This window comes from Falco naumanni, chromosome 5 (assembly GCF_017639655.2).
Source record: "Falco naumanni isolate bFalNau1 chromosome 5, bFalNau1.pat, whole genome shotgun sequence".
In the NCBI taxonomy this organism is placed as follows: Eukaryota; Metazoa; Chordata; class Aves; order Falconiformes; family Falconidae; genus Falco; species Falco naumanni.
This window is the reverse complement of record NC_054058.1, coordinates 55,519,364-55,545,393: the sequence shown is the minus strand read 5'-3', so window position 1 is coordinate 55,545,393 and position 26,030 is coordinate 55,519,364. Positions and strand designations below refer to the sequence as shown.

At 42.0% G+C, this 26,030-nt stretch overlaps 1 protein-coding gene across 5 annotated transcripts in view; it reads right to left on the bottom strand.

Annotated features, from left to right (window-relative positions):
• Positions 1 to 597: 597 nt before the first annotated feature.
• The window catches only part of MSRB3 (methionine sulfoxide reductase B3), an 86,383-nt gene continuing 60,950 nt past the window's right edge, over positions 598 to 26,030 (bottom strand). For all 5 annotated transcript variants that reach the window (XM_040596137.1, XM_040596136.1, XM_040596139.1 and 2 more), the window contains 2 exons: positions 8,285 to 8,382; positions 598 to 3,275 (listed from right to left, as the gene is read on the bottom strand). In XM_040596137.1, the coding sequence (XP_040452071.1) occupies positions 3,111 to 3,275; positions 8,285 to 8,382 (263 nt within the window). In that variant the 3' untranslated portion in view covers positions 598 to 3,110. The remainder of the gene's footprint in view (positions 3,276 to 8,284; positions 8,383 to 26,030) is intronic.

Here is a 26,030-nt window from a genome sequence, read left to right as displayed (position 1 = left end):
GTTTGAAGACAGCCTGCAACTTCTTCCCCTCTCTTGCACCTATCTTTTATAACCCACTGCAGAGCTGATCTACTGAGTGGCATTAACCTGCTGCCCACAGGGCATTCCAAACCTGCATCTGTGGAGATGAAACCTTGACAAAAACAAACTTTCCAGCCAAATTCCTCCACTGAAGACTGAGCCCGGGCACCGCGGGGCTCCTGCAGCACCCCTGTGAGTCAGCACATCCCACGCCGCATCTTTTGAAATTGGTCAAAACTTCTGCTAAGTAAAAGTTGAGCCTTTCTCTAAATGTTTCGCCTCTCTGTTGGGCCTGGATGCTTGTGATATTCTCTTGAAAGCTGGTAAGTGCAAGGTAAGTGCAAGGACACCTGGTACCCTGCAGTGCTGCACCCCTGCCAGAAACCTGCTAGAGATAAAGTGCAAATATTCACAGTAAGTTAAGGGAAAGCTAAGCAAAAGCAGTTCCCTAATACCTGCTGCAGCTAGGGGTGCAAAAACCTGCATAAAACCAGATAAATAAGGAAGAAGAACAGAATCATTTATAAAGAAATTTATTTTATATTTGTGTACAACAAATATATGAAAACAAATTTAATTTGAAAAATGTGTATTTGATTTCTTAAAAGTATTCAACCCTCTTAAGGAAAGGTTTTAGTTATTAAAAAGGTATCGAAGGCTAAAATTATACTTGGATAATATATATGTGTGTGTACATATATATAAAAAATGTGTATTTTTATATATATAGTATATATAAATAACATGTGTGGCTTACATGATATTTTAAGGTATGCTATTTAAACATCTGAGTAACAATAGAGATATTATAAAATATAGTTTGCAATTTCTACACAGTTTGCATTCAGTTTTCATAAGCATCTAGACAGTGCAAAATTTAAACATACAGAAATATTTTGTATTATTTTATATATTGTTCTCAGCTCCCAAGTTTCCTCTGTCATGATCACAACCAGACTGAACCAAATTTGGAAGGTTCAATACTAGTCCTTACTAGCATCTTCGGAGAGCAATAAAAGGAAATCTGTCTTACCTTGCACTGTGGTATAGTTTGCACACAAGAGAGAACAATGCATTTCCTATGTTAAATGTTCTAACTCCCAGAGATCACATACACCTCACCATATTGACTCATTTCATTGCACTCCATATCCTGCAAAAATAAATCTCCTGTAGGACAGCATACATTACTGCATACTGAAGTTTAAGTAATATATTTCTTTAACATAAGGCAGGAATATACTGAAATTTGATAACACACAAATCCAACAGCAATCTGGAATTAAACCATTTATGTACCACATTTTTATAGATGCTGCCTTTTTTATGTTTTTGTCAGAAAATGTGGTAGAGAAAACCTACTTTTCTTTAATTATAAGCAAGGGATAAAAGCACTCCTAGAAGAAATTGCTAAAAACCAATGGGACCAGGAGAAACTTGACCACCTTGAAACAGCAAAGGTCAGTCTGCACCTTTCCTGTAGCCAATAAGCAATTCCTTGCATGACATCTGGCTCATGTGAGTACTTGCTACAGCAGAGCCCGAGTGTTTTAGCTCTAAATATTTATCATCCTTATTTGCATCTATTTGATGTTAAGATATGTTTTTTTATGTCTTTTTTATGTTGCTAAAAAAAGGCAATTCTGACCATTCGGTATGCTTTTACAGTAGCTCTATTTTAACTGAAGGATGTTTGTACTTTAGATAATACATCTATTACCACTGACAGAAAAACCTCCATCCTGCTTACATAAAGATCAGTGGTTGGCTAGTAGAAATAAAATTGGATCCAAATATTTTAGTCACAAAGTTTGCTAATAAAAGTAAACACTATATTCATTAAGCCTCTCAATGCTTAAAGGCAAAGTGGTGTTAGCAAATACTGTATGGTAAAGAAGAATGAAGAACAGTATTTTGCATAATTTCAGGCAAACTGTTATCCAACAAAATCTAACAGCAGCTGTGGAAAACATGTTATGGGACAGCAAATCTTACTATATTAAAATTTCTGGAGCTCAGACAGGCTTTTTTTGAATTCATTTCTTACACCAACCCCATCACTCGTGTCCTACACCACAACTGCACAAATTAAAGGCTGCGGCCTTGTAGGCACTATGTATCCAGACCAGCTAATCTTTAAAAATGGGTACTTGAGGAGGGTATCCCTCTTTCTGCCACATTCATTCCTAAACACCCTTTTATCAGAAACCGTTGTTTTCTGAATCCTGGTAGCAACCAACACGATAAAGAGCCTAGTGTCATCCCTCATCTACTTTGCTTTTCAAGTTTATCTCTGCACTTGTCCATATAATTACCCCCTGCAGATTTCAACTTTAATTCAGATTTGATTTACAGTTGCTGAACAGGCCTCGCAAAAAGACAAAGCCTCATTAGTAGGCTGCAAAAGTGAGCCTTACTAGTTAAAACCTTGATTTAAATATCAAACAAAGGGGGAAAAATAGAGGCTGAAACAATGTTTACATCCTTTCAACCAGACCCTTGAAATCCTGGCAGTAAATTAGCCAAGGATGGGCTTTAAATCTCATCCATCTCTCTACACTGGGAAGGAACAGCCGTAACTACAAGTTTTTGCAGGGCGTGGCTGATGCTGGGAGATGGCTGAATACATATGACCAAAGGCTGCATGCCTCGCAAGTCAGAACAAAGCAAAGATGTGCTAGGAATTCAGGATTTTCTTGTGCCCAGAAGTTTCCTATAGACTGGAGATAAACACAAGTCCCATCTCCCACACAAAAAGGAAGTGTTCAAACCTAGAGTAGCACAGCACTAAGAAGAAACTAATAACTAATGATGCCAAAGCTTCTTGATTTAAGGATTCCCCACAGCAATCTCAACAATAAGAAAGGAAAAGAAAACCTGCGGAGTCAGGCAGCACATTTTTAAATCCAATTATATAGTAAATGCACTGGCAGGCAAGGCCTCTGTTTTGAAAAGGTGATGAAGAAGGATGGTGCAAAATGCTTTCACACATTTAAACATTCTTAGGATATAAGAAAGCAGGCAACTTAGAAAACATTCCTTGTAAGCTGTGTGGGATCAGCACAGTTTTCTGCAGGCTTTGCTTCATCCTACAGCTCAGCTTTGCCTGTTTGGGCAGGACTGGCATTACTGCTGCCTTCTCCGGCGTTGTTCTTGTCTGCTGGCTTGAAAGATAACGAAGCAGAGTTTGTGCAGTACCGTTTGCCAGTTGGGCGAGGTCCATCATCAAAAATATGCCCCAGGTGAGCACCACACTGAAACAAAATACAAGAGTATCACTGTGTCTCTGTGCAGCTTGACGGCATCACCGCGGTGTTAAGCAACAGCTAGCAGCGGCTTCCAAGGAAGCACACTGGTGCCTACATTCCCCTTTCAAGTGGGATTTACCACCTACATTTATTTGCAAGAGTGATCCAGGAAGATGATCTTCTGAGATACCATGGGCACCTGAGATTTCAAACCCAAATTTGCAGGGTGTTTCCCATCATGCCACTGCATATGTTTGGTTGGGCTACCATTTCTGGGAGGCCTCCCGTCTCTGTAACGATCTCATGCCAAAAGCATAGTTAAAAACATGGTGGTGAGGGCAGCACTGTCTGCTGCGTTTCACATACTGCTGTAAGGTTAGCTGCATAAGAAAGGGGCAGCCCGAGCCCTGGGCTCTCCTCAGCCTGCAGCCATCTGTGACGCCCTCGGTAAGAAAACACTAAACCGCTTTGTCATCTTTGGAGTATGCCCTCACACTCCTTTTCTTTCCACAGCCTGGCACTCTTCTGAGCATCAGGGTCCTTCTGGGTGCACCTCTGCTGCTTGCCCCTGGAGGGGATGGAGCTCTTCCATTACTCATCTCACACTACTTTCTGTAGTATATAGGACATAGGGACAAGGGGACTGAAAAAGACCAGTAGTGAAGATACGTAAAATATTTCTGAATGAATAATTTTTAGCTAGGAGCAATTATAAATAGGAATGATGCTGAATTTGCTTTTTATAAGGAATATGTAACTACAGTGGTCTGTTGATGCTTTCGTTCTGTATTAAGCAGCCTCAGATACTCACAGCGGTATTCAGGTTGAACACCACTGCTCCTGTCTGTAAGAAAGGTAACAGTCCCTTGCTTTACAGAACAGTACAATATTTTGAAGAAGATGATCCAGTTGATCCTTATTCAAGTATTAGGATTACTATCACTGCACATGATGTCTGACAAGTTACCTAGATAATAAGAATTTCTTGTAATTAGTCACTTTACATTCCACAAGTTCATTTTTACAGTCTGCCATGAGAAATAAAAAATAATAAAACCTTGCACTGAAGAAATATTTATCTTGAACAGGAAAGTCATGCTGCTTTACCAAAGAGCCTCCGTCTTCCAAGTCAATAGCTTCTCTCAGTGAGAGCCGGAATGATTTAACTGACATCATAGAGCTGCTCATGGGCTCACAGTCAGACAGCAAAAATTAAAGACTACAAATTATTCTTAACATTCAACAAATCCCAAATACATGGAGGCAATACTGATTATTCGGAACTGTGAATGGGTGAGCGATGGCGAATCTCTACCCTGCAGTTAATGCGTTACTAATGTTCTCCTGCTGTTATGGCCTTTAATTCACTAAAGCAGTAGGAAGGGTGTCTGTAGAAGCAGGTAAAGTCTTGGCTTCAAGTCAAACTCTCTCAGCAGACTGAAAGGCTGAGAGAGGGTCTCACGTCAGCTAGGAGGGACAGAAACTCTTCTTGTTTAATTAGCATTGAAACAATAATCCCCACTGACCCCAGAAGCAGGGCAGGTAGCCATGTGAAGCCTTAGTGCTCCCACCCATGGATCCCACCCACACAGCCACACCACAGGGCAGGTTCCCTGCTCTTGGGAAAGTGTCACTGAAACAGCCACGGCAGTCCAGCAAGGACACCAATAACAAATAAGGGTGCTTCTAGCCCGTGGTATCAGCAGGATGAGCTCCCAGAGAAAGGCATAGATGACTTTGGGTTAAGCAGCAGCTGCTCAGCTTTGTAAGGAAGGAAAACAAAACATGGCAAATAAGGCAAAGGCAAGTTGCATCGGAACTACAGAAAACAAAGATTCAAGTCTTGTTCCTGGAAGATTGCTGGCTTGCCACCCTTTCCTGCCTTCTCCACTGCTTATTTTATTTCTTTTAATTTTCCTTTAAATTGAAGGCCTTTTCTGGGCAGTTCAGGCAGAAAACCTGAGCTGTTTCTCAGAGTGGAGTCTCTCACAATGAGGCATTTCACCTGATTATAAAGCTTTTCCATACCTTGGGGGAAAAAAAAAATCTAAAAAAACCTTAAGTGTCCCAGAGAGAGTATTTTTCTAAATGCTCAGCATCCTAATTAAATCATCTCATCTCAACTAAGAATGCTTCAAAACCTTCTGGCTAGAAGTGTTAAACAGATCTTTTCCAGACTAACATTTAACCAAAGATAAATCATTCCCTCTCCACTGGACAGAAACAGAACAAGAGAAACCATAGAGAGAAACAGTCTGCTGGAGTAATATACTCACATACAGACTACAAAGACAATCTATCAAAAAGGTTTTCCTCACAAAACCTGAGAAGCTGTGTGAGAGTCCAAAGTAGTCTCATTACACCTTCTTGTGATGGCAGAATCACACCAGGATTGGATTACTGCAAAATTTGTTACCTTTTGAGATTACCCCTCACCAAAAATTTATGTGGCGATTCTCTCTGTAGACGACTCTATAACTCATCTGCCCTGAAAAGAAATGTAATTCAATCCTTTGTATCACAGTATAAGAAACCTGGCCCTCAGCTGAGAGCACAAAGGATGAATTGATTTTACTGTCTTCCCCACACATAGTAGGTGCCGACCATTTTTCTAGGATGTATATACATGTCTGCAAAACCTCCCAAAAAGAAACAATCATCTGTTGCGGCCTTGCACATAAATATACTGGGCAGAATGCGCTGGGACAGTGGAACGGTTAGAGTAAAGCATTTGAAGTATGTGTTTGGGAGCAGGCAAGGAGGGGTCACTGCTAACTGCCAGTATACTTGTATCTCCCAAGCCTCCTGGTTCTAATACGCTGCTGGGGGGCATGGAAAGTAGCTTGCAGTCAGCTGATGTAGCCAAGTCTGAGCTATCAATGTGTGAACAGTACTTCTGTGACTACAGAATTCTATTGATTTGTACAGGTACATATTAACAGCTAGGGAGACCTCAGGGGAAGGGACTCTCAAACAGGAAAGAGGCAAAACCCCCGAGTCTTACAGTAGCGATCTTACAGTATTCCTCAAATTCATTTGTAATTAACTTCTACCTGGCACTAATCATTGACCTTTTAAACACATCCAGGGTGATGTGTTTCCAAAAAACTGTAGAAGTAATTTCTAGAATAATCCCATGAATGTCTGATTAATATTACAGCCGTTTTCCCCCAGTGTTTGCTTTCTATAATGGAGAACATTAAAAGAGAGGGTTTTTATTCTCTCAGACAGGTGGAAGGACTTTTAAAGAAAAATTAACTACTTTTTCATCTGCAAAAGATTAATAAAGTTTTGGGTGTGGGAAAGGGTATTTCCCTCCAGCTCTACCAAGGCCTGCCATATCAATCGCACTGCTTTCCAGGCTGCAGTAAAACACTTTTTTTTGCAGCTGCATGTGTGATTCACATTCCTAGGGCTCTGAGGAGGGGAGGAAATGGTTTTGTTATGGATACACAATGCAGCAGTATTAACTGCGCTGAGCAGTGGCTGCAAAGATGCTCACCGCTCCTCCAGCTATTTTCCTCCGTGACTTGATCATCTGTGGGGTTATTGCCCTAAGAAGATGGAGTAGCTGGTAGGAAGCTGCCATTGGATTATATAGCGACCTTGGTCGTATTTTTTTCTTAATGGTTTTAAATTCAGTTTTCAATTTTGCTTTAATTTTATGGTGTCTGCATGTGACTGCTGCTAATACTGCTGGTCTCAGGTCTGCTAACGCTATTTTGTTTGGCAACATGTAAATGACATTCCCAGATTCCTGGGCCTGACCACAGGCTGCCTTGGGCTCCTCTCAGGTGAAACCAGGAGCTCTGGCCATCACTTGAAGGGTGTCGGCAGACAGGCTCAGCAGGTTGGCAGTACGCTGATTTTAGTACTATTCAGGCTTACTAAGCAGAACTAAAGTGAGTGGGTTACGTTTTTGATTATGCCAGTAATCACCAGTGGAGCATGAGATTCCTAGTCTGCAGTTCCATTGCTACCTTGCTAAGGAATTTAGGGAAATGGATGTTCCCCAAAAGTGTTAAATGGATCTTCTAAAGCGTATAATCAATGTAAAAACTACAGAATTATGTACTACACATGACACACTATCAGACATGCTGATTTGGCCATTAACATGTTGGGCCAAACCCTCTACCCAGACTGAAGTTAATGGATTATCCATAAAGACAATCTTGCCTCTTTTTGAAAAGCTTTTAACTCACTCTGAGCATTTATATGTAAGGACTGACTGACTAGTAAGGATGCATATCATCAGGAATGAAATCAGTTATTCCTCCACCAACACTGTCTGGAACCAGTAAATTATCACTACCCAAATGAAGCTGCTGCTTCTCTCAGGGGGAGTTTGAGCATGTGGAGCTACAGGACTGCAAGCTGCTGAGTACATCTGCTGAACGCCAATGTGCCAGCTTCTCCCATTGCTAGGTAATGATTATGCCATTCCCTTCACAGAGAGAAAAGCAGCACAAAGGATGAGAGGAAGTAGAACAAGACAGATAACGGAAAATTTTGGCATGTTTTGAATGACTACTGACTTCATTATTATGGCAGACGGGATTGTTTGAAGCAGCCATTAGGACTGCACTGGGAATGAGTTAACATGGCTGCACAGTAATGCACAGTGATGGAATCAGCACACAGACAGTCGCTCCACTGCTTTCGACTTCTCTCTGAACTGCTCACGTGTGGAGTCAGTTGGCAGGCTCAGGCTCAGGAGCTCCTTTGGAGGCACCCTCTTCAGGAAGACAATTTTTGTAGACTCAGCATCGAGTCCAACCGTTTACATCTGCTCTGTTAAATCTCACACGAGACAACAACGTTCATTCCAACAAGCTCTTTGTGCCTTCAGCTCATTCCACCCAGCTGTTATACCTACAATCCATTGTGCTCTCTCACAATGATTACTATTTAATGGAACTGGAAGGTTTGCAAATCTTAGGGAAAGTACAGCATGCTGTAATGATTTTTGCAGCCTTTGCCACCGGAATGGTCTGTATGTGCTATAAACTAACCTGACTGCAGGATATTTCAATGCGATGCATCCCATAGGAGAAATCATCGTTGAAAGTAATTACATCGGGACTGATCACATCATAGAAGGAAGGCCAGCCTGGAAAAGAGGAACAAGATAAGCAAGAAAAGAGGGAGTCTTCATGGCAGATGGCTTTGTAAAAAGCAAGACAGAATCACACTTTGAAAAATGTTTATCTCTTGCTACAGCCTGGAAATAACTGAAATGGAGATTCTGGATCCTAAATCACTTAGGTACTTTGGAAAATTTCCCCCCTAAATACAAAGTTAGTTGTTTATAGGCAAGGACTAAACTGTCACTAGCTGCCCATCTTCCATCTCAACAGAGATTCCTGCACTCCACTACAAGCAGTGGTAGCAGATTAGCTCAGGGATGAAGGTCATTGCTCAGGCAGGCCAGATTCAGCCTCACCATCAGTTTAAAAAAATCACCATCAGTTTAAAAAAATACAAATTCCACCCTGAAGACAAACTGTGAGATTTTATGGAACACAAGTGCTTTTGCTTATGCAATGAAAAAGTAATTTTAAAAAGAGCTGATAAATTGCCATTTAGAGCCCCAAAACCTGTCTTGACCTTTGCCTTCACCAAGGCATGGTCACCCCCAGAAGGATGCGCTCAGACATTGACCCATCACACATTAGAGTCAGTGAAATTACTACTGTTGTGTCTAACTTCAAAACAGTAATCAGTGCTTCACATCAGCCATGGACAGGTAGAGTCATAACTATGCCCATAGTAGACACTAGTAGATGGTCTGCACGTGGTCTGCATCCAGGACAGAACAACTGTACTCATTAACACGTATGTTCAACAAAGCTGCTAGCTGAGCACTATGCAGTATTACCTGACACCAGAATGTGATGAGATTTATACCTGATGTACCAGTAATGGCCACCTACCACCTAAATAAAGACCCTCCACTCTTTATTCCACGCCAAGTCTCCCCCTCTCTACAACATAGCTAAAAAGAACACAGGTCTATTCAGTGTCCCAGTGGAATCCCATTACACAGCTGTAACTTTTCAGCCACCCCTCAAAAACATGTCATCATATGCTCCATTTCCTGGAGCTGGGTTCCCACATAAGAACCTGATAGGCTTTAAGGTCATGTCAACATCTACCAACGCCCATCTGAAATCCCACTGGCTATCTGTCCTTCTCATTCACTCTCTTGCCAAATATAACATGCACAAGCAGCTCTTGCTCTCTGTGTATTACACACATGCCCATGTATGCAGAACTTCCTTGCTGCTTCTTCTACTATCTGTTAAGCATTTGCTACTGATGATTTCATAAATTGACTTGCAATAAGCTATTAAGAAACACAGCAGCAGCTGTGAATCACTGCATGCAGATGAATAAAGGATGTATACAGCTTCCCATAAGTAAAATGAGTAAAAATTCCTATACAGTAAGAGGAGGTGTGGAATCCATCAAGTTTTCTGAATGTGGGTAGAGGAAGTGTGTAAACTGGGAAAAAAATCCATATGTCTTCAGTTGTATCTTAAACCATTAAATATGAAAGAACACTTACGAGAATGCAAGCATAACAGACATAAATTTTTAAGAAAGAAATGCATTTCTCTTCCTTTTGGGAACACCCATACAGTAGCACTCCTCAGCCTGCAAACTGACAGCGCTGCAAGCCCCAAGTCCTATGCTCCAAGATGCCTACTACCATCACAAGTCTTTCCACCCCAGAACTCACTGCAGAAGTAGAGTAATTTTCTTCCCCAGAAGTATTGCAAATGGAAGAGTTACACACAGCAGGCAGACTGAGGAGCAAGAACTCTGAACAGGGAAAATATCCCACAAGACAGGAACTCAAACCAGTGCAGCAATGACAACTGTAAAAAAACAATTTATAAATTCTTTCCCTCATGCAAAATATCCCTGCCAAACAAATATCTTCACAAACAGAAAAGGAATAAACATATGACAGGTTTTGTAAGAGTGGTTATCCCACTGACAGAAAAATTGATACCTCCTAATTGGTGGCTCCTTTCCATCACCATTCACCATCTTCCTAGCTGGGCCTCAATCTAACAAATATTGAGGTATTGCATAGAGCTGGTCAGAATATTTTTAATGAAGCGTGTTTCGGTTTTTAAATTTAGTAGTTTCGCAAAACACACATATCAATTTGCCCTTGTGTGATGGCAGAGAAGTTCCAAAGAGGGAGCTGTTGGAGCAACCAACTATCTGATCATGTGATCCTCCTTTGGAGGAGGAACACTTCAATGCTGTAGAAATTCTCAAAGACAACCCTGCCTCCTCCATAACAGCAGTAAGGGGGAAGCTTCAAAGGCTGCTACACAGAGATTGAAGCAATCTGTGTCTTGCTGAGAAAATTATCTTGTGAGAAGGGTTTGCAGGAGACGTGTTTATGTCAGCTTTGACATTAAAGAAAGACCATCCATCCTCCTTTCTCCAGACTTTTGGTCTTCCCATTCACCACAGAAAAATTATTTGCTTTGGATGCACTCCACGCACTTTTAAAAAATGAAGTCATCTGAAACCTATATAAACAGGCAAGCTCCTCCTAAAATAGCCTTTGTTCCCAACTGCAGTGACTTCAGTTTAGGCTGTCAGTTCATGCTACACGTGACACATGTTCCACCACTGTTACATATGGTCCCCAAGACAGGGAAACAGACTGCGCCTCCACTGCGCTGACTTTTTTAACTCTTAGTCAAGCCATCTCTTCCTGAGTGACATGGCAGGCCAGGCACCAGCACTACTGTGACAAACAAGTAACTCCACAAGGGTTGAATAAAACCTGAGCAAACCCTGCAACAGGAAAGATCCTGAAGGGCACAGTGAGACACACTCTCACTCTGTTGACCTTGAGAGGAAGACGAGTGAACTGCTCATTGAGTTGATGAGCCAAACTCACCAGGAAAACCAATCCCCCTCTGCCGTCTCATTTCCTCTCTCCTGAGCTCAAGTGGAAAACCCATTTGCTAAGCCTTCTCTGCCCGTTTTCTTTACTTCAAAAGCTGCCAGGAAGAAGCTGTAGAAGCAGTCTGCGTGCTTGCACATCAGGCAACTCCCAGTGATGTAGAAAGCTAACCAGACTCCTGTGGACTCCTCATATGATCTCTCTGTCTTTGTAAGCGGTGAGTGACCCAGCAGTGGCCTCCACTTTGCAAGCCCCAGGCTACTTCTCCTCTCCTGTTGTCTCACTGGCTGGGGCGGCTCCACTCCTGGCCCCTCAGCACCTGCTTCCTTCCTGCTGCACGGCTGCAAAACGGGTGACCCGCTCTACATTTCAGACTGCTGTTAGCGGTGCATTAAAGCTTCAGCCTGCCTTTGAAGGCTATCTGGATACCTGGAAAGGGCATGCTTTTGCAGGAACGGGGGGAAGAAGACCATACCATTTTGGATCTCTTCTGCTTCTGCTGAGCTGAGAGGCAGAAACAGTAACCCTTGGCACTGCAGAGACCGAGCACTGGAGGAGACCCTTTGCCAACCCTGGTGCTGAGACTCGACCCTCCCTGGGTGGTGGCTTGCTGTCAAGCCTAGCTCGCAGCATCTGATGGGCAGCAGGAGCAGAGCCGCTGTCTTTTGAAGGATGGTAAAACGTAACAGTTAGGAAGAAATAGCTGCTGGGGGAAAGGGGCAAAGGGTAATTGCAGGAGACAAGATGGGGGTGGGGGGAGTCTCCCAGCTGAGTGAACAACTTCAAATGACATTTGCACTTCCCTGTGTGTGAGCAGCAGCTAAAATTAGCGAATGCATTTATCCTTAAATGTAAAGTTTAGTTTGAGGGAGAGTATGACACAGGAACGGTCAGCAATTTTTATCACGTTGCAGACATTTAAAATGGGCTCATTCTTATTTTCACAACCACTTTGCATCACACTGGCAATATAAAAGGGCTTTAAAATAAGAGTCTGTTGTGTTTGTGCTCACCCTGATGACCCTTTACATGGGAGTCAGGCCACTGTGTCCTAAGGGCCAGTTTATGGTACATTAATAAGCCAGCCACAGAGATTAATAGTTTTTCAGATATATGGCAAGTATCCCTTCTTGGGTCTAAACTACAATAAACAAAGCAATGGAACTTTCTTCTGTCAAGTACTTAAGTGAAAACCATGCGTAAACTGAACTTTACTGGCAGATCTTTTCTGCTCCATCCTGCATGAGTAATAGAAAGGATTTTACACTGCTGGGTGTCACACGTAAGAGTCACATCCCATTCTTCCTCATTCTGGGACATCCCTCAAGTATGTTGTGAAAGCTGCACAGCACTTTGAAAATTCACCCCACACCCCCTCACCAAAATAGAATCTTTTGGTTTTCATAATGGTCCCTATTCTGCAAAACAGGAGACAGCGGTTCATGCTTTTTCAGCAAAGAATGCTTTCTTCAGAGCAGAGGTGGCCTGGTACTTCCCTGGGCAGCAACCATGAAGAACAGGGAGAAGTAGAAACATTGGCTTTGGTAGCCTATGGTGGATGCTGCTTTTGCAGCCCTGGGCACAGGGTTTCAACTCATTCAAAAGAGGCATCTTCCTTCTCACTTTCAGACCTCCTATTCTAGGTACGTGACCGAGTCCGTACTACTAATGAGCCGCCTGAGGTGGGTACCTATACAGGCAGCTGGCACAAGGTAGGTATCAAGACAACACGGGCAGCTAGCACACAGCAGTCCCAGACAGCTGCCAAACTGAACAGTCTCCTCCTTAAATTGAGATGCCAAAGGAGTTGTAATGCCTGAGTAAGGCTGCAACAACAAATGGTGTGCCTGAAGTCCAGCCCCATTTGTGCATTTCTGATGGAGATATGAAACCCCAGCATGCGTAGATTGTTTCTTTCACATTAACCCAGGAAGTTCTAAAGCACCTTATCTCATGGGCTACTCCAGGACTCTCTTGGTGATGCTGACCTCATGTGAATTAAGGAGGACATTTTGTTCCCATAAACTTTTGGAAAGGAGTCCAGCTGTTAATTGACGGGTCAACTGTAGAAGCATCTCAAACTTCCTTCCAGTTTCACAAGTATGCACACGTTTTGTTGTAGTTGGATCTCCAACTTCCTAATAAATGGATGTGAGCACTTAAGACATCTAACCATTAAAGTATGAGTCTACAGCTATTTGCAGAAGCAAAGCAGCAGGCTGCTTTTGAAAACCAGCCCTGTTAGTCTATTTTTCCCCCTCTTGTCAACTAATATTCCTTCTAACGCTTTTTTTTTTTTTTAACAGCCCAATTGCAATCGCAAGCATCTCGTGCTCTGACATTATTCCTATTTCATACACCTGTCGACTGGAGACCTCCACAGTTTTTCAGTAACTTATGTCTGTAGTTATGTTTTTCATTTCAGATCCCGAAGAGAGTAACTTCAACCTGCATTTTATTATTCTTTGCTGTAATTATTCCAAGCATTTACTTCAGTGAGTTATTTACAGATGGAGAAGTAGAGGGAGATGGAAGATGTTAGAACTACCAAATGGCACCAGATGGTAAAGAGGACCTTGACCTGAAAAATACCTTGTTTCTCTGATGTGCTGTATTTTTAGAATTGATTCCCTTTTAACCTAATGTGGATTAATGAAAACCCAAAGGCTTTTTAAGGTAGAGTCTCATCATTTATCTTCACTGAGAAGCTACGGCTGCGTAAAAACATAAAGCACGTAGGATTTAAAAAAAAATAAAAAAAAGGTAATAAAGCTTCTGCTTTGAAACTGCTGTAAAGCTGAAGTGCCTTCACTTTTTTCTTTCTCACAGGTTTATTGAAACAGAATCTGAAAGACACAGGCATCCACAGCTGTAACTTCTCACATACAAGTTTAATGTAAAACTACAAAGTGACATATTGCTATTCTCTATAATGCCTGTGCATATATAGGGCTTTTTTTGGCTAACATCCTGGGCTATTTTTCATAACATCTCCACGATGAAGAATGCACAATAAATATTCTTACTTACAAATATTTTAACCTCAGGTAACACTACTAAATCAGTGAAGGTTCACCTGATTTACCTAAATGTAGCTAGAAACAGAATCAGGCACAGAAACATTCTTGTTCACCAGCAAATGACTTTACATTAGATATGTATTCCACTGCAAAGAAAAGCTGGTCCTTTCCAGCACCATCCAGATAAGAGAAGGACAGCACGGTACTGTTTTACAGCACAACATACAGAGCGTAAGAGCAGTAGCTAGGCTGGGTGGGGGCAGGGGGAGACAAAGAAAAAAATTAAGCTTAATTTTGGAAGGAAAAGAGAGGGCTTATCTCTACCTGTCTCTAATAGCAAAGTTGGGCTAACACAGCAGGCAATACCACTCTGACAGAACAGTGTGGGAAGGGAATTTTACCAAACAATTGAACTTCTAATAGCAGCTTTTATGAGATAATCGTCATCTGTTTTTTTCTTTATGTTTCTCACTTGGGAAATAAAAAAAGTGAAAGACATAAATAAAGGTGGTATTTGTTTTCTTCCACTACAGCACTGTGAGCATGAAAACAACTTACTATGAAACAGCATATGCAATCCAGACTTATTTTCTTTGTTAGTGGGAGGAGGTTATATTTGTTTAAAGTGAATTGTTAAGGGAGATCTGAAACTTTGCATCTACAATTTTATTTGACATCTGTATTTTTCAGAACAAGAGTGCCCCTGATGTCTCTTGAGCAATGAAAGCATGGGGCCTCCTCTCTTTAGCAATTAATAACTGTATCACAATACCGCTACTGCCCTAGCTGTTTCCTTAGTCCTTTTGCTGTGCTCTAAAATACTGCTAAACACAAGACAGCTGTTTCAGAGCCTTCCTCTGTAACGTTCCTGACATCTCCGACGTCTGGGCTGCTGCTAAAATCAACAGGTAGGCAGAAGCTGGGATCTTCCTCAAGTCGTCTTAGAAAGATTGAGTTACTAATGGTTTCTTTCTTGGTTCAGGTTCAACAAAACTACTGAACCTAACTCACTTCCTCCCAAAGGATGGGTTTCTCCCCTCATCTGAACAGTGTCTCTTGTTACTTTAAATCATGGCTAATGTTTTTAAAAATATATCTTACACATAAGTCAGCTGTAGATCTTCAGCATCAAAGGAACCAAACAGAATTGTGTGAAGCAGTGTAACCTTAAGCTATAATTTTAAAATGCCATCAAGAAATGTCTGAAATAGTTTTTAAAATTTACTGTTGACCTAGTAACCTCTGTCCAAAGCATTCAACTTTGAATAAATGTCTTTGTTTTCCTTCCAAAAGCAGTATTAGCAAAACAAATGTATATATTGCAAAATATCTTGCAATTGGTAGAACTATGAGTTACCTTTGTAAGTCACTGAAATAACTGAAGCTTTCATATAGGATGAGTAAATCAGGAGAGCAGTATAGCTGGCAGGCCTTATGATGGAAGTGATTTGACAAAATTGGAATCCTAATGCAGTGTGTTCACAGAGAAAGTAAAAAAAACGGCAAATGCAACCTTGTAATAATCAGCATCTGGCACTGAAATGAACGTCAAAGATGAAGTACATATTTGAAAAATTTGTCATGGGGTGTCTCAAGTAATGAACATCCACAACTTGTTTGCTGAAAAATTTTCCTTAGTATTGTTACGCATATCTGGGAAACGAAGTTTGTAAAGAACAATCAGAACTCAGCTACACACTAAAACTGAAACTACAGAGGTGGAATTCTGACAGGATTATTAACTCAAAAAAAAGTAGCCTGTACTGTCTTTCTTTTGCAGTTATATTCCTTCTTACTGAGCCTCCTTCTACAGTGCCTCCTGAACTGAGTGCTCTAGCAGACAAGTACCCTCCTCATTACAGCTGGACAAACAGGCTCTCATTGCAGTTGTAAAGTTCTGAAACAAGGGAAAGAGTTATTACACTGATTAAAACAAACAAACAAAAAAAAGACAAAGGCCCCCTTTCTTCTGTTTACTTTAGATATTGAATGAGATGTCTTGGTGAGGGAACTTGGTCACAAATAACTAAGTAGGGACATAATTTTCTTGGCCATCAAGAAAAGCTTTTGTCAGGATTTGGGCCAACACTGGGGTAGTTAGCAGATGGCAATGTCTGCCAAAGGTTGACAGAATAGAGTACTGAACAGCAGGATGAAGACAGAGCCACAAACCACTAGGTCTGCTTTTAAGGGCCATCTAGCCACAGGACAAGACCCTGCAGGAAGGTGGGGTATGGCTCCTTCTGATGCCACCATGAAGTGGTAGAGAGCAAAGCCCTCTCCTCTTTGCCTACTACAGCTTATTCACTAAGCTAGTTCTTAAAATAGATCCATTTCCAGAGCAGGGTTTTCATTCCAGTGTAGGAACATCTCGTCATGAGCTACAGGCTTGTTAAGCCCTGCAGGAAACCTTGCCATGAAGCTCTCCCTCACCTGGGAAGTGCAGAAGCTACTCTGCAGCTTCATGCAGAGTTCTGAGGTACTTCTGCCACCCTGTACCTCTGTGTTACCTTACCATGGTAAGTTCACATTGCCATCTGTCTAAGAGTTTGTCTCTACAACATATGGTTGAAGACCGTGCTTTCACGCACAAAAAGACGCAACAGCTATAGGCACTGCAGGAAATCCTAGAAGAAGAAAAAAAAGAATGATTTGCAGGGTTTGATTGTTTGGAGTTAGTGTTGGTTTGGGGGGGAGGTTTAAATCTTTTTAACAACCTCTTATGCAAACAAAGGGAGGTAGGTAATAATGCTGACTAGAAAATAAAGACTTGTCTTCACAGAAAAGCCTGACAAAAACAATATACATGTGCACACACACTCTATTCCTTTAAGTTTTTTGTGGAAAAGTTCAGCTGTACTTTGAAAACTTCTGAAAACTGAAATTATTGAAATGGAAAAGTTCGCATTTCAGATGATGATGTCCACCTTGTTTTGCTTTCTGCTATGGTTTCTACAGCAAAGCACACCCTTTCTGCTAAACCCCACATCTTCTTTCAAGAAAGATTTCTACAAAAAACTTTTCACAGCTATACTATGTATCTGGTGATACAGTTAAAGGAAAGAAACAGCAAACTACTTAAAAACTATCTCACCAGGAGCTGTTCTCCTTGAATTCTCTGCTGGGGGAAGCCCAGCTTGCCTCTGGGATCTCCTGAAGACTGAGCAAGTGCTAACACAGCTGCTGCGCACATCAGCACAGGTCTCTGATTTGCTCCGGTGCCTGTGCTATTCCTTACAGGACCATGTCTTTGATTTCTTCTGTTTCTTCTGGATTAGCCTTTTATTACATTTTTTACTTGAAAAAATAACTTGAGCAAAACAAATGTACCGTACACAAACTGCTCAAGACATGGAAGTCATTTTCAACCTAAGCTAAGAGCATTTGTAATTTGGCACAGTACGAACGGTCACAGTAGAAGTCAATTATACTCACTACATGTTTTTGCAGACAAATAACATCAGTTTATAAACATCCAGCTCACTTCAGGATCCTTTTTTCTTTTACGCTATTCTAGGCAAAAAAAAAAAATACATAAAAGAGTAATTGGCTTGGAAAAGAAACCTGATGTAATAAGGAGAAATGCAATTTAGAGAGAACTGGCAAAAAGGGAGCGGGCAAGACTGTTCAGGAGAAAACTGGAGAGGCAAGACACTAGGAGCGGGCACACGGTCCTCTAAAAGATGCACTCAAGGCTCTCAAGGAAAACTCTCCGTGTCATGGCGATTTGCCCCCATGCCCCAGTGCCTCCCACAGCGCTAGGCCAGCCGCTCTCGTCCGCTACGACACCCCTTGGTGTCTCTTGGATACTCTCCCCCGTGACGCTGCCGGCTGCCTCGTACTTGTGTTTCCCTGGGCCTCCTCCTCCGGGCTACCCCGATGTCCCACGGCGCGGGCGGCGCAGGCCGGGCCGGCCGCTGGGCCTGCCCGCTCGGGGCGCCCCTGCCGCGGCGCAGCAGCCCCGCCATGCCGGTCCCCGCCGGGCACCGCGGCGCGCACAGCCCCGACCGCGCGGGGCGGCACCTCCCACACGAGCACCCACGAGGGAGGAGGCGGAGGGGGCGAGGAAGGGCGGGCCCGCGGGCCGTGGCGGTTGGGGGAGGCGAGGACGTGCGGCGTCCCCGCCGTCCCCCCTCTCCCGCTGCCGCCGGGAGGGCCGTTTGGCGCCCAGCCTCAGGAACGGCAGCGGGACGAAGGCGCTGCGGCCGCGGGGAGCGCCCCGACCCCGGCCCGCCCGGCCCGCCCGGCTGTTCCCTCGGCGCCGGCCGCCGCCTCGGGGCGGGGGGAGCCCGGCGGGGCCCGGCGGCGCGGGCGGGAGCGGCGGCAGCGCATAGCCTTGTTCTTGTCTCCACCTGCTGATTTCATAAGCAAATATATTTGGGGAAAGTAACCTTACCAATAAATACACGTGCCGGCTAGTTTAAGGCAGCGTTTTGGGGCACCTATCTCGGAGCTGCAGCCGCAAACACCGTGATAGGCGAAAAGGCACTAAAACCAGCGCGGGTGCCCCGTTCTTTTCCTGCTTTTTCACCAGACCTCTGGAAAACAAGCACGGTGCTACTCTGTCGTCTGTTCCTTCCTGTTCAAAGACATTCAGAGGTACCACCGAGCTCCGGTGACCACGGGCAGTAAAGCCTCGTTGTTCCACGCCAGAGGGAAATGGAGGCAGACGAAGCCCTTGTGTAAGGCAGCCAGCTGGCACTGCAGTCACTCCATACATTTCTGGAGCTCACGTGTCAAAAAGCATCACCTTCAATTCACTGAACCCTTCCAAAGAAGCACACACCAGGGCTCCAGCCTAACCTGGCTCTCGCCCCCCTCAGAAAGGACTGAAAAAAAGACAGGGAAGGGATATACAAAGGCATTTCTCATCAACTGCTAAACGGTCCAATATACTCGTAATCTTAGGTTCTCTGCTTTATAGCAAGTGAGTGATGAAAACCTGATGGGACAGGCTTGCAGGCTGCACTCTGAGCCACTGGGGTGCATTTTTGGAGTTGGACAAAAATATTCTGAAGTGGATACCTGGAAAGGGCACGGGCAGCAAGGGGAAATACTGTCAGGAAAGGAAGAATTTTAAAAAAATAAGAACAATTTCTGATTAAAATTTAAGAGGTAAAGTGCTGGCACAAATCAGTTTTCCTGATAGAGGAATCAGGCTCTGAGCTGGCTCCTTAGATGCTGTTTGGAGACCTCAAAAGCAGAGTCATTAGAAAGCAACTTCTTCAAGGACTCCAGCTAAAACTACAAAGACATAAAATTCCAGTCAGACACAGGAAATTCTTAGGGGAATACAAGAATTTTATGAGTCAGAAGGTAAAAATCCCTCTGAATACCTAACTAAACTAATCTAATGAAGTAGTCACCAGGAAAGGAGTGTGATGAATCTGCATGTCAGGAAGGACAAATTTAAACAAACAGGAAATTGAACAACCTGAAGCTATTTTCATTTTTACTCCCTGTGCCCCGCTCCTTTTTTTTTTCTTTAAAGGTGCAAATCGAGTTGATGGCTGCAGAAGCTGCTGTGTAGGTCTGAGGGGACTACTTCATTTTAGATGAAGTCTCAATTTAAAATAAATTAATTGCCTGGCTTCCTTTCGCAAAGTTGGGAAGTTGTTTAGTTATGGTTCATTATTTGCGCTATTGTAGACTCTACAGGGTCCAGTGCAATCAAGCTACTAACCATTGCAAAGGAATACAGGGAAAGTCACTGATGTGAAGTTTATAACTTAAAATTTAGCTTCCTCCCTAGCAAGCTGAAGTGAGGCTAAATGCTTCCTATTAGGTATTTTACCCATGCTAGCAGTTACAGGGTTCAATCCTAAATGATGCTGAGTCCTGGTCCAGCTTCACATTGAGGTGCATGCTTAGCTTTTGACATGGAAAAGTTGTCAGAGAGGCTTCCAGAGAGATCCTCACACCCACAAGGGGCTTGACTTTAGGTACAGAGTATTTCAAGATCACCTGTGTGAAGAAATATTATGCAGAATGTTTCCTCTTTTCCCTTATGGAGCCATGCATCACCTAGACTAAAAAAAGAAGGGGTTTACACATGTATAGTCTTGTGTCCTGGATGTCTTTTGTAAGGAATGAGGAGCTTTTTCAGTTTATAACCTTTTTATTAAAAATTAATTTAGGAAATAAAATTTAGCAAATTGCACTTTGCAGAGATCATGCTAGAGTTCCTAAAACTATGAAGATTGCAACTATTCTCACAATGCTACTTCTGTATTAAAATTAAGTTTGCATTAAAGCTTTTCTGTTACTTCAGGTTTACTTCAGCTTGAAGGAAGTAAAACTATAGAGAAGCCAGATTTTGTTTGTTTGTTTCAATGAATTCTGTGATTTCCAATGTGTTCATTCCAGAATTGAAAAAAAAAAAGGAAAATCTTGTTTAAATAAGCTTTCCTCCAAAACTGGCCTTGGGTTAACTAAAATGTTTCATTTTATACATTCAAATTTCATGTATACATTCAAAAAATTCAATGTATAAAACCAAAAATACTTTATTCTAATTTTTATTTCCCCTTTCAATTTGTATTTTATACTAAAAATTTCAGATTAAAAGTTGTGCTAAAATAATTTTGAGATGAAAAATGAAACCTTCATCCCCAAAAGACAAGACACTGATCTCACAGCTTTCATGGTCTAATGTGCTGTGGTAGACAGTATGTTAGGCATAGTCTGAACTGACTACAAACTGCTTTTATATAAATTTGGGACACTGCTTAGTTTCCTATCTGAACTGCCTGTCAGGATCCTCCTATTTGGGGTTGATTCTGGACTCCAGTTAAAATACTAATTGTTTACATTAAACAGACAAGAGAATGTGTGATGTATTTTAACTGTCAAAAGTGTTGTGAACAGCAGCAGCTGGAAGAGGCATGTTTAATTCACTCCGTTACCCCCAAGTCTTTTAGAATCCTGTATCAGCAGCTAAATCGTACTCTTGTAGGCAAGAAAAGCAGTGTATGAAGGGGTAGCACTGCAAAGGTTCTTCTACAGGGAAGAAAAAAAAAAAGGGGGTTGCAAAAGTCATAGCATTGTCATTATTAGGTCAAAATAGAGCATCACTAAATCTACAACAGTATTGATGCATCTGTGAAATCTGTGCACGTTTTTATGTGGAACAGCTCACACTTCATGGCTCCTTTCTTGTGCTGCTTTACTCGCATACTCGCACTTAGCTGATGCCAGAGACATGACACAGGTAGTGATGGGAGATATCACTTTAACCATTTGCTGTATGATACTCCTAAAAAAAGGAGTCTTGGTACTATCAGTTATTGTAATACTCTTAAATCTTCTGGACAAGGGGTCAGCAGCTTGTGTGGAGCTGTCAGTAAGGATAAATTCCTTCCCCTATGCAATTTATTCTCACAGGACATCTCAGACACATGCTTGGGACAGTTCCCTCATGATAATTACTGCAGCATAAGCTTGTCCTGGGACCATCAGGGCCCAAAACAAGTGTAAGCGTTGTTACTTAAGAGAGGTTAATAAAGGTCTTGCTAAGTAACAGGATCAAGTTATTTTCAACGTTTACAAAAATTTCAGATTTTCAAAAGCAAAAGAAAAAATCCAACCACAATTATACTATTTTGCATATTTCCTTGAGAAAGTCTTCTTAAACATTCTTAAACAGCAAATTAGCTGTACACAGACAAATGATCCTTCTAATGTCAAGGGAAAGGAGATCTGAAACATTAAATAAAGGGATTTATTTATTTAGAAATACTCGGTGGTGCAAAGTCTGGTTGTAGGCCTGGAGCAGCTCATACACCCGAAGGCTGCACTGCCATTCAGCAAGACCTGGGCAGGCTGGAGGGTTGGGCAGAGGGGAACAAGTTCAACAAAGGCAAGTGCAGGGTCCTGCACCTGGGGAGGGACAGCCCCAGGCACCAGCACAGGCTGGGGGCTGACCTGCTGGGGGGCAGCTCTGCGGAGAAGGCCCTGGGAGCCCTGGTGGGCAGCAAGTTGCCCATGAAAAGTTGCCGCAGGTTGAAGAAGTTGAAAAGTAGCTACAGGTAGAGATTTTAATTCTTTTTAATTTGATTTAATGCTTTTTATACTCTTACGTGTCCAACTTCTCATTTTCAGCCCTTCTACTTTATTTCTTCGTTACATTATTTTTTCCTTATGCTACAGGAAACATTTCCTTCTTTTCTTTTTCACTGAAAAAAGCAGTGAACTGGTTGTCTGAACTTCCTCTCAGGCAGTGTGTGCTTGGGAGTGTGAAGCCAAGGAATCATAGCCTTGACTGGACTAGATTTTGGAAGGAGCTGTACAGAGATTTTGAAAGATGAGTTTGTGGTTCATTCTAAAAGGAAAGTCTTATAGAGACTTTCACCAGAGAAGGCAAAATAAAAAATCTTGACAAGGGCTCAGTAGGAAATAATCTATATAAACAGGTTTTTAAACAAAAGAGACACAAAATCCTTACTTGCTGGAAGCAAATGTTTTCATAGGGTTGTCTGTTTCACCAGACCCACTCAACCCAGAACAGCCAGTAACCTGCTGCAGATAGGAGATGCTTGGGAGGCTTCTGTTCTGTTTAACGTCTAATATTTTGTATGCAAAGTGGAGAAGCTTTAACAAGCCAGACTTAGGGGAAGGTGTCTCAAGATGGCCGAAGCAATCCATCAGCTTCCTGCCCTTCTCTTGCCCCTGCTCTCAGTTGTCTTGGTCCCGCTGCTTCCTCACTATTCACCAGCTCTGGTGCTTACCTATTTGCGGGGAGAATGTTCAATTCACTAAACCAGCACAAAGTTATTCAGCTTTTTTCCTGGGTTAGCGAGCTCAGTCAGTTAACTGAGAGGTTAAACAACCACTGGGGGCAACACAAGGCAGAAGGTGAGAATACAGGGCAAGGGCTGTAAGGATGACTTACTGTGATATCCCTGATTTATAGAAACTCTATTGTTAGAATAAGATAAACCTCTGGACTCAGCATTGACACTATGTCTTTGCACTAGTATCACAGAAACCTGATTATAAGCTGACCACATGAACAACAAATTTGATTAAAAGGCTGCTTGAGGTCAGCACCTTTATAATTCAAATAAGCCTGTAATCCCTCTGTTCCAAAGGTCTCTGTCTCAGCATTACAGAAGGCAAAGTATGTGAATTTAGAATTTAAAATAAATTACCTGGATTATTTTCTGACCTAAGTCTTTTCTCTGAGAGCAGGTAGCAGAAGATGCACTTTCCAGGAAAGGCAGTGAAACATACTGTACTTTTCATTCTCTTAAGCATGCTGTGAGCACTTAAAAAAACCAGATCACTCAAGAAAAGCTACAGTATGCCAGTTCCCAACCCGACCTTGGATATAACAAAATCTAACCTTTGACGCCAAGCTACCCCAGAACTTATCCAACTCTATTCAACAAACTCAGACCTTTTTTTTTAAATGCTGCGTAAGTCCCCACAAGTACAATGTCTGTTTACTTAAGTTCTGAGCAGGAAAAGCGGATTTAGCAGCATTGCAACAATGGAAGTTACAGGGATGGGTAAGGACTGGAATCCTGGAGGTTGTTGGGTTTTCCCTCTCTACCTTTCACACGTTCATCAGATTGCCAACAAAATAACACATATTCTGGCTGGGGAGTGCTCTCAGCCTCAGCAGAAGAGGTCTGCTTTCAGTTGTCTAAAAGGGACTGTTCTAAGCTCAGACCTCCACTGAAATGTAAAGGGCATCTAGTACCCTGAACGGTTTTTGGTCAGCCCAAAAAATCTTTGTGCACTCCCTGACTTTCTCCCAGCTCCCCAGGAAGCTGAGGCATACCCGTGGTTTTAAATGATCATGCTGTAATTGTATTCTCCAGGTGTTCTCAATAGGATTCCTTCCTATAAAACAGCTAAAGAGGTTAAATACGGTCCAAATTTCTGCAGGAAAAGAACAGAGCTAACAACACAATCAGTTTCTGAAAAATGACTTGGTTCCCATGCCACAAGCAACAGTCCATAAAGTATCTCACAGAAAACCCAAACAAGCCTTGCAGCTTCTGGCTTTAGAGCAAGAACTAGAGGACCTGAGGACCTCTGACCCACATTCCAAAATGGACCTTAAAAATGTACTTCCCTCCCTTGCGGGCAGCTTAATGACCTGCAGATTTTCAGTACAGGCCGTATCTGACATCAGTTTCAGAGCCATATCTGACATCAGCTTCAGAGCCTCACCTTCAACCAGATTAAAACAGTTGTACATTTTGACATGAAACATGGTGGTGTTTCATTTGCACAAGGCACCATCCCATTGATCTGGTGTATTTTTGAGGGGAGAGGGGGAGTGGGGAGGAGGAAGTATTCCTACTCTGTTGTATTCAAAGCAGCCTCAGTAGCAAAACTTCCAGTGTTTAACCTCTACACTTCAGTGTCCAGCAGTGCTATCAGTAGGTGTAATATTTGTTTCACACTTTTACTCCAAGTAACACATTTTTTAATCTACACCCTAAGAAATGTTAACTCTAAAATACTTGCAAAACTATGAATTGTTCTCTAGAAAGACCTGAAACAAAGTGATCACTCTTTGGAGAGCTATGTGTGCAATGACTGATCATCTCTATTGTTGGCATTCCCAGGGGTCACAGCGGGGTTCAAGCTGCATTGTACCAGGGCAGCAACCAAAAGAAAGGCTGTCACAGCCGGCTGATTGTGCAGTCTAGGAAACCAACCTGTGGGTGCCAGTAATTAAGCATCCAATTAAATAGGGCCTGAGTTTTCAGTTGATGGTATGTTTGGGAATTTGTTTTTAGTTTCTTACTAAATAATAAAATTGTCTTAAACTGCAGCATCTAGGATCCTAGAAAACTTTCTGAAAATTTCTCAAGTTTTGTGAAAAATTTTGACTTGAAAAATTGGAGAATTTGGACAAAACTCAAGTAGCTCAAATGTTTTCCACTCTTCACTACCAAACTATATAGTTCAAGCCTTTGTTTGAAATGTTTCCTTTCCAATATCAATTTATATTAAAAAAACTGGGGGGTATATACCCTGCCCCAGTTCACTACACTGAAAAACCCAAAATCTTTCATTTCTGCTTGCCAACTTAAAGCAAACTTTCCTGGACACACAAGTCCCCAGTCTTGTTTCTCTGTACAGGTTTGGTTCCCAAATAAAAAATCCTATTGTTCTCACAGTTCTAGCTGTGGCTACCCCATACTCTGGGACTAACTTTAGCCTCCTCTATTTGAACATTTTATCTCTTTCTTACAGTAAGAATGTATAGCAAAGGCTAACCAAATATGTAAACTGGATGAGCAGGGCAGATAAAACTTTTATTTGCAGCTTTGTACTAGAAATCTTTCTGCTCTCTCTGTATTTAACAATCTACTTTCCTATGCTCGTCCCATGAGACTATTTTTCTTATTTTTTTCTCACTGATCTTTATTAGATCATGTAAATATTTGCATGTGCTTCAGTAAGTATCAGTTTATTTCCTGAGAGCATAGTATTCTTCACTTGTGCTTTGAATGTTTTTTTAAATACCTGCTATCACTGCTGTAACTCTCTAATTCCACATCATTCATTAATTTTAAAACAGACTTGCACAAATAAACCATAATGTTGAACTAATGAGATATGGGTGGGAAGTTTCTGTAAATATTGCCTAAATTAAAGGTAGAAAATCTGCATAACTTAGATAATCTTATTCTTTACATTGCACTGAAGATGACACTGAGTGCCCTTCATTTATTAATCTTTATTAATTTGAAGAACACTGCCTTATTCTTTCAGCTTCTTTAACAGAGCACGTTTATGTTTTTAGATATGAAGCAACACACTCCTATCCAAATGCTAAAG